The sequence below is a fragment of the Austrofundulus limnaeus genome, unplaced genomic scaffold, assembly GCF_001266775.1.
Source record: "Austrofundulus limnaeus strain Quisiro unplaced genomic scaffold, Austrofundulus_limnaeus-1.0 Scaffold37, whole genome shotgun sequence".
In the NCBI taxonomy this organism is placed as follows: domain Eukaryota; kingdom Metazoa; phylum Chordata; class Actinopteri; order Cyprinodontiformes; family Rivulidae; genus Austrofundulus; species Austrofundulus limnaeus.
The window spans coordinates 2306306-2319044 of NW_013952439.1; the positions used below are offsets into that span (position 1 = coordinate 2306306).

Below are 12739 nucleotides of genomic sequence, written 5' to 3' on the forward strand. Positions count from 1 at the left end.
CCCCCCAACCCCCCGCCGAATCCCTCACTGATATCAGCAGCGAGCGCATCTGGGTTGAAGGCACGAGGCAAGCCGAGAGATAATCGTAGGCCCCGTTTTCCGTTTTATTTTTGGTGCAGAGAGGAGGAAAACAGCCTTTGACGTGTGGCCTGGAGGTGGGAGGTGGGGGGAGGAGAGAGATGGCGTCAGAGCCCACCTGTCAGCGGAGCTAAACAACACTATGGCAACGGCCCCCGRACGCTGTGCAGAGATGAGTGGCAGCCACCAGAGAGGGGCGGAGGGATCAGTCCCAGCGGCGGCCGCCCTGACACAGCAGAGTCGGGGAGCCGATCCCAGCGCCTCGCTTGTTTTCTCAAGCCTCTTGCTGACTCAGGCTCTTTGGTGCACCTGCCAAGGACAGCAATGCCTATCTGAGAGCTGAGCAACGACGCTTTGTTCCAGAAAACCATGTTTACACAGGAAGGCCTGGTCTTTTTTTTTTCTTTCCCAAAGTGAAAGACACACAGATCCACATTTCTCGTCGATGAGTCATTGTTGTGCGTCTTCTATTTAGAAAGACAGACATAAAATCTTTCGAAGAAATGCCTTGGTCCAAAAAAACAGATGAGTAACTGTAGCTACTCATAGTAGAGGACAAAAACAAACAATGGCGGAGAGTTATGCAGAGGTCAGGTCACCAGTGGGGTGTGTTGGTGGGGTTGAGTCTGTTGGAGGGTCATGGCCAGCCCAGGACAATAGCCCACTGCCTCTTCTGCCTCACTGCTACCACTGCTGTCTTTTGAAAAATACACAAGGAGAGATTTACAAGTAGTAGTGCAAGCACGTGTACCATAGTGGTAGGTTTTTTTCTATTTATATGTATGAGTCTTTTAGCTCTAACTATCTAAAATTAAATTCATCTCATCTAGTACGCAGACTGTGAATATTTGAAGTGAAATAACTCATATTTCTGCTTTCAACACTGATTCTGGATAGAAAGAATCATCCAGCTGTGCAGAATGGTAACTCTTCTTGCACAGTGTTTTCTCAAGTGTCCATGTTGTTTATCTACATCTGCCTTTTGTTTGATATGGACACTTTTTTATTTGTTCAGTTTTTAGTGTCTCCTTTTCTTTAAGTCACCAGCATTGCACAGTCAGTAAGGGTGTTTTCAAAACTGATCGTCCAGTCAACCCGTTTCGATTGGGGACCAAAATTCTAACATTTGCTTGCATTTTCAACTGGCTTTCACAAACGAACGAAACCCTTTGAGCAGCTCCTTTCCCTCCCCTCCGCCTGTGGTGGCGCTGCACCAAGCACCACCCAAGGAAACAACGCGATAACCTCTGAAGAAGACAATGAGCGCAACTTCCTTCTTCASGAGATGTAAACAAAYGTGGAGTGACGTCAGATTTTAGCCGTTGTAGGATTTCTCTTTTGTTCTCAGCAAATGTGCCAAACAAACRCTCTCCAAYAATGGGCTCAGCGTGAGCGGATGATGAGGCAGAAACATGGAGGAGGTTGTTTTTACACAAGACAGCTGAGGCGGTGTGCACTGAGTAAAAATTACCAATATTAGCCAATACCGATATGAATACCGATATATCGTGCATCCCATTCTTACCCACTGAGGGTCCTGGTAGACTCTGGAGACTAGGGATGCATGATATATCACCATTAATATCAGTATCGGCTAATATTGGTCATTTTTTAGAATATCAGTATCGGTCCGATATGTAAAACTGGGCCGATAGCAACATCCGATATTGATTTTCCACTTTTTAGCTTTGTGTTTCTGTTTTAGGAGGGGAGCTGGTTGGTTGAGCGTCATCTGTTTGATCATGATTGTGATATTGACGCTGCGTAGCCAGGAACAACTGAAGTCGGGAGCCATGTCAGAGGTCTGGTCGTTTATTTACGGTATCAAAAAAAAAAAGACCCAAGTGTGTTTGTGCGTAAAATTTGTGTGTTTGTGTACTATCAGTAAATATCGGTTGTCGGCCATAACAGAAATAATTATATTGGATATCGATATCGGCTGAAATTTTCGTATCAGTGCATCCCTACTGGATACGATGAAAATTTACATCACACAGTCTTCACGATTAGAACAAATGCAGCGTTAACAACCATGTTTGCAGCTTTATGCTTCATGAATTGTGGAGATACTGAAATACATTGCTCCTACTATGCAATATTTTAAATAAAAKAGCTAGAAGTGTGGTTTGATTATATGCTATAAAAGCTTCCCACGGTGCTGACTGTTGATGTGGCTTCTAGTAATGTTTGCCAATAGGATAAGAAAACATATTTTCACGTATTAGCATTTTTCTGTACTGCAGAGCACACTGGGGTAACTTTCTTTTAAATCTATCCTTAAAAGAAAAAAACAAAAAAACAAAACAGACCTCAAAATTACAGGATGCAATGCAACTCCTCTTAACTTGCTTCAGGAATAGTTCAAAGCATGACTACAGTGTGATTTCCACATCAAGCAGTCTACCCTCATTGGCTACAACTCCCTTTACTGTAAGAGAAAAATGTGGTTGGGTGGGGTGTGTGGGGGGGTCAGGGTCAGTGCTGATAGTCACCAAAGTTGTGTGTCCTCTACACCCTGTCGTGAGCAACGTTTTCTCCTCTGTCTACTTCTAGAGCACCGACACACACACACACCCGCAGTGGCTCGTCATGTCACCAGAGGTGGCCCAGGCGATTGGCTCGGCATAAGTAAGTGATTGACTGAGATGTGGTTTAAGTTTGCACTTAAGAGGATTTTGCTTTTATGGCTCCTAAGATCTAGAGCACCGACACACACACACACACACACACACACCCGCAGTGGCTCGTCATGTCACCAGAGGTGGCCCAGGCGATTGGCTCGGCATCTCCCCTCCCCTTTCCTGCCTGCTCGCCCCTCTCGCAGAGGCGCTTTGCGCGTCATTTGATTTTCTTACTTAACAACCAACCCTGAAAACGCGTAGGAAGAAAGATGTCTAAATATAGACGCAGCCACAACAGCTCGCCACCACGAGCGCGCCGCAAAACTCTCCCCAACACCAGGAGGAAACAAAACAGCATTTATGCTCTGCTGTTTGCAGAGCACTACAGAATGCACTGTCCAAGAGGGATAGGATAGTAAACTGCTTTCATGCAAATTTGAAYGCCCCACAGCATTTTTATTTCAGGTCTATGTAAAACCCTTTCAGAATGYATCTAAATGGTTCTTTCTGTTTCTGAGTTATGTAAGTCTTTTTTTATGTAGTTGTAAGTCAGTGCAGGAGAGTACAGTAACAGAGGTAGCACAAGAGGCAGACAGGGACCAAGCTGTGTGGGATTAACATGTGAAAAGTGAAGTGCCAGTTAGCACTCCATTTGAGAGGCTAGTATCATTACCCTCTCACTAGATGAAAAAAAAAAAAACACGTGGTTCGAGTGGAATAATAAAGCTCACTCGATGAGAGAATAAAGCCAGTTCAAGCTGCTCTTCATTGCACTCCAGTGCAATATGGGGATGCTAACCCCTGAGCACCACAAGTGAGACAACTTCTGACCTCAGACGGATTGAGCRAATTCAGCGCCTGAATTAGCAGCTTCGGTAGTAATTACATCTCTGCTGTGCTACATCTGCTACAGAGCAGGGCTCACACTGTGTATTTACAGTTGCAGAACGGGTGCGCTCGCTAGAATCCCAAGGCACCGACAGGCCACCTTCCACGTCCACCCACATCTCAGCAGAAAACAGAGCAGTTAAAAAAAATTAAGCCTCGACTCGTCCTTCCAGAAGCTTCAGATTTTAAATCATGGCTAAATCTGTTGCTAAACATTCCGTTGTTACATTACTATGAAACGTGGCGAGAGAATCCTCGATGAGTACCAAGGCAAAAAGTGAAAGTGCAATCGCAAGTCAAGTTGCAACAGTGTGCCAGTAACGGCATAGGAAGTAAGGCCGTTTATCTCCACCAAACCACAAGGCCTGGCAGCTTAGTTAAAAAATAATTGCTATCCTGGCAATGATTCTGGTCACAACGTTTAATGTGAAATAATCAGATTGCTAATTACTGAGTTAAATATTCACTTTTCCTAAAAAGATGGTGATAACAGAACAAGYGTTGAAAACTGACTTGATGGCAATTAAAATTTTCACCCTAAATGTAGTTTTTGGCCTCATATAAGCCATTTTGAGGGTGTTTTGCTTTAATTTTGAAGGACTTTTATTGCTCTTATATCAAATCAGCCCCAAAATACACTATTTTAAACAAGATTACATTGCAGTTGTGAAAAAAAATGAATATGACTGAATTAGGAAAGAATCATTACTAGTTATTAAGAATTTGCTTGTTGGTTTGCAATAAGAAACGAAGAACTTTCCAGAGAAAAATGGTGAAACGGAAATCATTTAAAAAAAAGACAAACTGTACACAACTGTGGTGAAATTCTGTTACTAAACGGATGATTACTTTTAAAGTCACAGTACTTGCACAGTTGTACTTTACAACACAATGCTACTACATTCACAAGTCTACAACTAGGGCTGCCACGATTAATTGATTAATCGATGACTAATCGATTATTAAAATAATCGATGACTAATTTAATAATCGATTAATCGTTTTCTCTTTTTTTTTGTTCTTTGCTTTGTTTTTCTCTCCAAACTGCTTTGACACCTTCCACTGCCACGTCTGCCTTTCTGTCCTTGACACACATGCACAGTAGTGGTAACTGGGGTAGGYCGTGGACGTCACAAGACATTATACAGACAGGCTCTGGTATCATGGCTACCCAGCAACGGAGCTCAAAAGTGTGGGATCTTTTTAAGAAAATGAAAGAGAAACCTGTGTAATATCTGCAGAGCAGAACTTACCTTCCACAGCAATTATTTTTAGTTAGCATATAGCTAAAATCTAACCATGGTTATATAATAGTAGCTGCATTCTGGCGTGATAAGCTSTATGTTTTATATTCAATGAACGTATGATCCGATTAGTCAACTAATCGAAAAAATAATCGGTGATTAATCGATTATTAAAATAATYGTTTGTGGCAGCCCTATCTACAACTAAAGAAAATAGAGTATTAAATATAAAGAAAATCAATGTTTGGAAAATTCTAAATTTTTCTACAACACCCAACTTCTTGGGAGCAACTTCAAGTCAGAGAGTACTGTGAACTCAGCACTACCAATAGATATCAACCCCGCCTTCTATTGGTTCTGAACCATACAAAAAAATGATTTTGAGCTTCGCAGGGCCACAAATGAGCAGAAAGTCACTTGAAGTAACCACATCCACTGTTTGCACAGCTAACTTTGCGAGACAGCTGCTAACGTTTCATAGAAAAACAACACACACACACACGGAAAAGAACTACAGAAGAGTTTTTATAGTCTTCAAGAAGCATGTGAGAGCAGCCCTGCGTGTCCATTGTCATGTAGAACAATGCCGGTGCAAAACCTATCGACGACACAACATACCTCAGGAAGTACTCTGCCAGATCACGTCCTGTTGCACTGACAAGGCACACATGAGGACGRAGAAAAAAAGAAGAGTAGAAGAATGCTGACAAGAACAAGCCAAGACTTCATGATTCCATTAACCAGTTCAGGCTTGCATCAGAAAACTTACATCTTCGCTTCAGGAAGCCCGAAAAAAAAATGTACTCAGTATTTTCAGCTTCATTTGTTCTTACTGAACAGAAAGAGTAGAGTGGGCGTGAGGTGGGCTCAAAAAGACAAGTGAGAGATCAGCAAACCAAGTCTGTCAGGTTTCCATTCCAAACATTCTGACCTTTTTTTTTTTTCCATTTTAGTGCAAAGCTTCACAAATAGAGTCAGTAAAACATTTGCTCCCACCGAGCAAATTTCCACCTGCAGCATATCAAAGCATTTTTTTTCTTTTAAACTGGAGAAAAAGCTGCACCTGTGATTATGAAACATTTTTACATTACTTACTTTAGGGTACAATATTTTTTTCTTTTTAAGTTATCCATTTTCTCTGCTAAAAAAATAAATAAAAATCAACCCAAACATAACAAAACTACTGATACGATTAAATTTAGCAAATGAAAGCTTAAAAGAGCTAATTTATTCACTAGCCGTGATTCTTTCAGATTATTAACAAAGCTTTTGAGACTAGCCGATTGTGTCTCACTGAAACTAAAYGCCCTGCGCTCTCTGGAACGTTACGTTTTAGGGCCAGCGGTACAATTGTTCATAGGGGTGTTCAGTTATACTGAAATAAAACAGACATGGATAATTGATAGCCTCCAGCCAATCAGGACTGAAGATTCCTTTTAGCCAAGGTATAAGACCTAAATAAACCATGAACTAGAAAACCCATTTACCATCTATCATGTCTCTACATTGTGAGCATTTTTGGAGCTTTCCACTACCCTTAAAATATCCATCTGTACAGGCATAAAGATGTAATATCTTACTTTTTTTCCATCTTAATGTGTTTTGTCTGGCTATTTATGTCTAAACATAAATCTCCGGCTTCATAGCTTGACAGAAACAAGACCTATTTATTTCAAGTAGGGTTTTGTTAAAGGTTTATGAACAAAAAATATCTTACCTGTTGTAGATAATTGTGACAAGCTAAGTTGGACCAATGCTAAAGTTGATGGCTGCTGTCTTAAAGCAACTACGATTTTCAAAATTTAATAGAAGTTCATGTGAACGCTATTTCACAAACCTTCATACCACAGTTTATTTTGCATGTAATGGTTTTATCAGGCAGAAATATTACTGCTATAAGTGTCACATAGGYTGCATTAGCACAGGTAGCTGCTGTTTGCTGGTATTTGTGCTTGCAAATAACCACRGAAATCTTTGTAAATAATTGTGTTCCAGCAAATGGACAACAATGTTATTAAAATGATGTTCCGATGAGCAGCTATGACATTTTGGGTGAAGATGTAAAGGCAGCAGGAAGTTTTTATCCTAAATATTAAAAAAAAAAAAAAACAAGAGTTAAATATTGCATGGAACGCCTAAAAACTACAAGTAAACAAAAACAAATCCTCGGAATGCTGCAAAAATTTACAACAGCCACCATCACAAAACTACACACTGATGACTTATAAACATTTACACCTATTGTTACCAGCTGTGGTCAAAATTTTGTGTGGAACAAAACTAAGAAATAAGAGCATTAACAAGCATGTTTTTCACATGCTTCATGGCTGAAAACTGGGCAACGATCTCTTTTTTTTAATTTAGTTCTATAGAATTTAGTTTCCCCATATTGAGGCCCTTTAAAAACCCATGCACAGCAGGTGACATATTGATTAGAACCCTTCCTCTACAGAACCCCGCCTCAAAAAGATCCCAACTAGCACTTTAAGGGAGAAAATTACGCTGCAAATTCTTTGCTGACGCCGTTCAAGTCAGCAGGCATGACTTCTCTATCATAATGCCAGCCGCAGGAGGAGACATTGCCCTGCACAGAGATGGTTTGAGGCAAAAAGAAATAAACAAACACAATTTAAAAAAAGGAAAATCTTGGCAAGTCCTTTTAAAACGACAGATTTGATTCAGACGCAGGATAACATCAACCTCTCCTGCCTGCATTTGAAGNAGATAAACCTGTTTTCTCGGCCTGGCTGCTGCTGTCTGTACAGACAGACTGAATCCAGTAACAGATAAAAGCTGCATCAGATTATTGAATGTGTGCCATTAGGCCAGGCGGCGCACCGAGCGCTTGCTCCTCGCAGAATAACGCAGAAAGGTCACGCACATCCAGCTGGATCCCATAAATCACTGATGTCTTCAAAGCGCACCAGCAAGGTAATAATGAACACAAAGCCATTCTGATAATCCTATGGAAGGTATTCACCTCAATGCATCACCGAGCCAAAATAAATAAAAAATAAAAAATGTGCAGCCCCTCGTTTTATTCAGAGGCGGACATAGAGCGCTTCATGACTCCGCAGTTTAGCTTGGCAAGGACGACCCTTTTTATATATATATGTATGATATCCGCGAAAGCTCGTTACCTCTAAAGTGCGGATTTCTTGCTGCGTGAGGTCGTTGGACGCGGCGCATTTGGTCCGTAGCCCCTGTAAGCTGGAGATGGAGATATCAATCATATTCTGGATGAGTTCGCATTGATGCAGCGCGGCCATGGTCGCTGCGCCGCCGCCGTGGTCCCTCCTCTCCGGCTGCTCATCACTCTCGACCATGTTCCCACCTTTAGCAGACACGCTGTCCATTCCTCAGCATCGGGGCACGGCTGGAGGGGCCGGGAGTCAAACCGCTGAGCTCGGTGAARACATAGGCAGCGACCTGCCGTGGTCTGGAAGTTAGCTGACAGGAGTAGGTTGTCGTTTCCCCAACCTCCTCCACCAAAAACAGCTTCCCCCGGCTTTCAAACTAAACAAATAAATAAATAAAAATAAAAAAATCCCGAGCTGAATATTGGGTTTTTTTTTTTAAATCGATATGTATATTTTTAATCGTATCCAGACAAGTTCGCCCGAGGTCCGGCCAGGCTCGGCTCGTATGTTTTCAGTCCGTGTCGGGCTTTCCACCGACGGCTCAGAGAGACGCTTTTCACCGTCTGTCAGCTGTTGTGCGCGTCACGGCGCGCGTTGCATTCTGGGAAATAAAGTCCCCTTATCTTTGTTTGATTTGTGTGAAACCGGTTCAGGTCCAGCAGCTTGTTGTTTAAAATGGTCTGACTGGAACTGACTGGAATTCGAGCTTTTGGTGCCTCCATGGCAGTGGCGCCAACAGAAATGTTTAATGGGGGGGCCCACAAAATCCTGGGGTGGCACTAAAATCAAAAGCCACTTAATGTTGTCATAAATAGGTTGTTAGGGGGAAAAATGCAGCAGTAGGCATATGTATGATATGACAACATATGTTCTGTTTCATTTTATTCTTTTCACCATTATTGATTTGATTTGATTTATTGATTTAACAGGAAAAGATTATTAAAAATCAAGCCTGACTCAGCATAAGTGCTGTTTTGCAGCAGGTTCCTGTTCTGCAGCACATAAAACACTCAGAATTACAGCATCACAATCACATCATTATACATTATAGACACAAAGACAAACAAGCATACCAAATTTCAAAAAGGCAGCATTTGCAAAATAGAGCGTCTAAATATGAGCACAACAGAAAGTGTCCAGCAGATGGCAGACAAGATTCTTCTTAAAGGGCAGTAGTTTTGAAATGGGCTTTATGTTTTGAGGAATGTCATTCCATGCTTTAGTATAAACATAGAAGAAAGACCTCTGGCYGTAACAGTTTTTAAAAGTTGGTAATATCAGCTGTCCTTTTGTAACAGATCTAGTTGAATGACCACTTCCAGAATTTGATTTGGGCAACAATGCACAGAGTTCCATTATTGGCACCTTGGAAGATCTGAAAATATAAACTAATACCACTATACAAAACATAATTCTGAAAAGTCAAGGCATCAGACAATGAAAAAACTGTACATGTCATGTTTATGTCAACCCCTTTTATCCTGTATCTTGACTCTCAAAAATCCATAATTTTCACCAAATATCCATATTACTCACACGTGATAGGCTGGGGTGGGGGGTGCAGATTGTATTAAAAAATTTAATTCAGAATGTGTCCATTAAAAACAATATGGATGGTACTTGTGRCGGATGYGCATCCAGGAGCRTCGGGAAGTGCTGTTTAGAGCGTTCGACGTGCTTGACGCGCGTTCCATGCGTTGAACGCTGGAGAAAGAAAATCGGAACTCTCCTAGCTCGACAATCAGAAACTCCACTGTGTGACGCTTTTTTCCGACGGGACGGTTTCCCGAATGGTGTCCACTAACCTGAGATTAACTTTAGCTGAAATTGAGTGCCTGTAGTCGGTGTCCGGGCAGGAGATGCTCCGGGTCAGCGGCTCGTCAAACTGAGCTCGGGACAAAAGCGAGCTAATTAATGGAAATGTAGAGCCTTTTTTTTTTTTTTATGTAGAGACATTTTTTAATAATTTATTTGACACTTGGCACCCCATAAAGAGGACCATCATTTTATCTTTTTAGGGGTGACCATTGTGCATTTCTTTAAAAAATACTTTAGGAGAATTTTTCCATGGTAGCTAAAGAAATGGGAAGAAACTAAACGATTTGAAAGCAAATTGCCACATGTATGTTGTGAGGACATCTGGGCTGCAGATACTCCTGTCTTCCCTGCACGGTGACACAGTAGCAGACAGAGGTTAGTGATGGCTACAGAAGCTTTGGGCTCCGACAATAATCACCACTTTTCATCTCCTCGTGTGAAGCGCAGTGCTCTGTCATTACCCTGTGCTGAGTCGGACTGACGCAAAATAAGCTCTGCTGGGAAAAAGTACACTTTAACTGCATGATTTATACACTGTTGGGTAACAGAACCTGCAGAAATGTTGAAAATGTACTGTTATTTGATCAATTTTAGATTAAYTTCATTCGTTTGTCTGTTTTTTACTTAAAGAAAGCCCTAAAGTGCAATTAGATTTCATTTTTAAGGATTCAAATACAACAGTCTGGGCTGTTTTGTGTTGCGCATTATGTGCAAACTGTTTTATTTTAGCTTTATTTCAAAGCCTTTACTGTAAACTTAACAGTGAGGATGCAAAACCCATTTTCCTTTGAACGACTTGTCCGCAAGATTTAAATTTGTGCAGAAAAACTCTGCTCCATCAACCCCAGATTTTGATAAATCGCACTGAGATCTTTTGTTCGAACATTTATTGTCGTTTTTAGTTTCTTTGGCCTCACCATGACCTCCACTGGAAAGTCATTTATTCAATACAATCAGGGGAAATTACATCCTGAAAACATTTTATTATTATGACTGCGTCAGCAGCTTGGCACACAGCATAGTTTCTTTCTTTCTTTTTTTTTTTGATCGCTTATCAGAAGCTTTAAAGAGTTTAAAGCTGCTGTTTTGTGTGACACAGGTGTGAGAAATCAGAAGATATACAGCCAATTTTCTGCTATTTTCTGAAATTTCAGTTACTTTTTTAAGCTAATATGAGTTTTTTYCAACTAAATTCAACCTTTTGTGATCATTTCAGCTTCTCATGCTTAATTCAGCAATATGTGCTCTTTCTGTTTTTTGTGCTGATTTCAGCTTTTTTCAAGCTATTGTAGTCTAGTTTCAGATTTTTCAGCTATTCAGCAAAATCTTTCAGCATTAAGCACTCACGCTGTATTTTTGCAGGATATGCACATTCTCTAGTTAACTATGCTTCTCTAACTGATTAACTATTGCAGACAACTCGATTCAGTATGGGTGCCACAGCCAGCTGACTTTAAAAATATAAAATAGTTATAATTCAGTCAGTTTCCCAGAGACTGGCCTAAAACTGGGTGTTGTAGTTGGTCAAACTGATCCTCTACACATAGTTTGAGAACTAATAAAATGTACAATATCTTTGTTGAAAGTTTTGCCATTAACTACTGCACTTGGAGACAGCTCTGTTAGTCTGTTAGTAAAATATCTCACGGACCACTGATTAGATTTTGATGAAGCTTTCAGGAAATAATCATCAGATGTACATCTACTACTGATAAGCTTTTAAAACCAATCCATTTCAAGATGTTCGTTACAACCGACTGACTTTTGAAAAAACAAAAATGGCTATAATTCAGTCTACTTTATAAATATCGCAGAAAAATTTGGTGGCTGAGAGTTATTCACAAACTTTGAGCACAACGTTTTACAATAATGCATATAATGATATCAGTCTAAAACTCTGGCGTGAAAATCTGTGGTAATATATACTTTCAAGGAGTTTAAACCCTTAACTTTTACCCAAACATCTGATGTCACAGAGAAAAACTTTTAATTTTTATGAAAAAAAATGTTGATCTGATCAGATTTTTCTCTCCAAACCAGATTTTTGAGGTAGATTATGTGACTCCACAAGCATGGATCTGCAGCGACTCCACAACCACGAAGCCACAGTCCAAGTGCTGCAATGAGGGTGTGATGTTCTTTTCTTAAATATATCCAAATGTTACAATAAAATGTGAGTCATTTCTTGCAGGGTGCTCGGGTTCCTCATCGCCATCTGTCCATCTGTCTCCTCATCTGATCGCAGCAAAAACACCGTCTCACACGGCGGCCATAGAAACACAACATGCAGCCTGTGATGCAACCTGCACCAATCAGGCAGGGCAGAAGTGAAATAGGAAGAAGAAACCTCACTGGGTGTTTTTAGGCGTACCACCGAGTCAACCACCGATCACTCAAAACCTGAGTAGATAGCAGAAACATGTCCAAACTGTTGAACTTGACCGTGAAACTGAAGCCTCAGTCGTCAACTATTGTTGCCTCGCCACTCGGTGGGTCCRGTCCTGCTGTAATAACAGCACAGACTGGATGGTGACATGCCAACAAAACATGAAGCCAATGTTCAGCTCAGTCTTTGCCTTTGAAACCAGTTGGCCGTGTGGTGAGGAAGGATCTGAAGCAAAGTTTTGAACTAATTTGCACCAATTGCTTCATGTTAACAAAAACACGCAGTTTCTAAAAGCAACAGTCAAACAGAATGATCAAAACAWCTTTGTAGAACCTGATGCAAAGTGGATCAACTATAACCTTTTTATTTAGATTATTTGTTGCAGCTGCAACAAAGTGTCTCTTTAAGAGATTATGATAACGTAGCTCAGTGGTTCCTAAACTTTTTATCTTCTGACCCACAAAATATCCACGGCAAAAACTTGTGACCCCAAATATTACTGGTCTGAGTACACGAACTTCGTTRATAACCCTAAAAACACAGGCTTTTTGACAATCTAAACAG

At 40.8% G+C, this 12739-nt stretch overlaps 1 protein-coding gene across 4 annotated transcripts in view; it reads right to left on the reverse strand.

Moving 5' to 3' along the window:
- ksr1a (kinase suppressor of ras 1a) overlaps positions 1-8532 on the reverse strand; it is a 30365-nt gene extending 21833 nt beyond the window's left edge. The window contains exons 1-2 of one of the 4 annotated variants that reach the window (XM_014006813.1): positions 8166-8532; positions 7972-8041 (exon numbers count right to left, since the gene is read on the reverse strand). Coding sequence is in view for 3 of the 4 variants with exons in the window: in XM_014006812.1 (XP_013862266.1) it covers positions 7972-8187 (216 nt within the window). In the remaining variant the exon portion in view is untranslated. Of the gene's footprint in view, positions 1-7971 lie in introns of all 4 variants that reach the window. The other 3 variants (XM_014006812.1, XM_014006810.1, XM_014006811.1) reach the window with 3 other exon arrangements.
- Positions 8533-12739: the final 4207 nt, after the last annotated feature.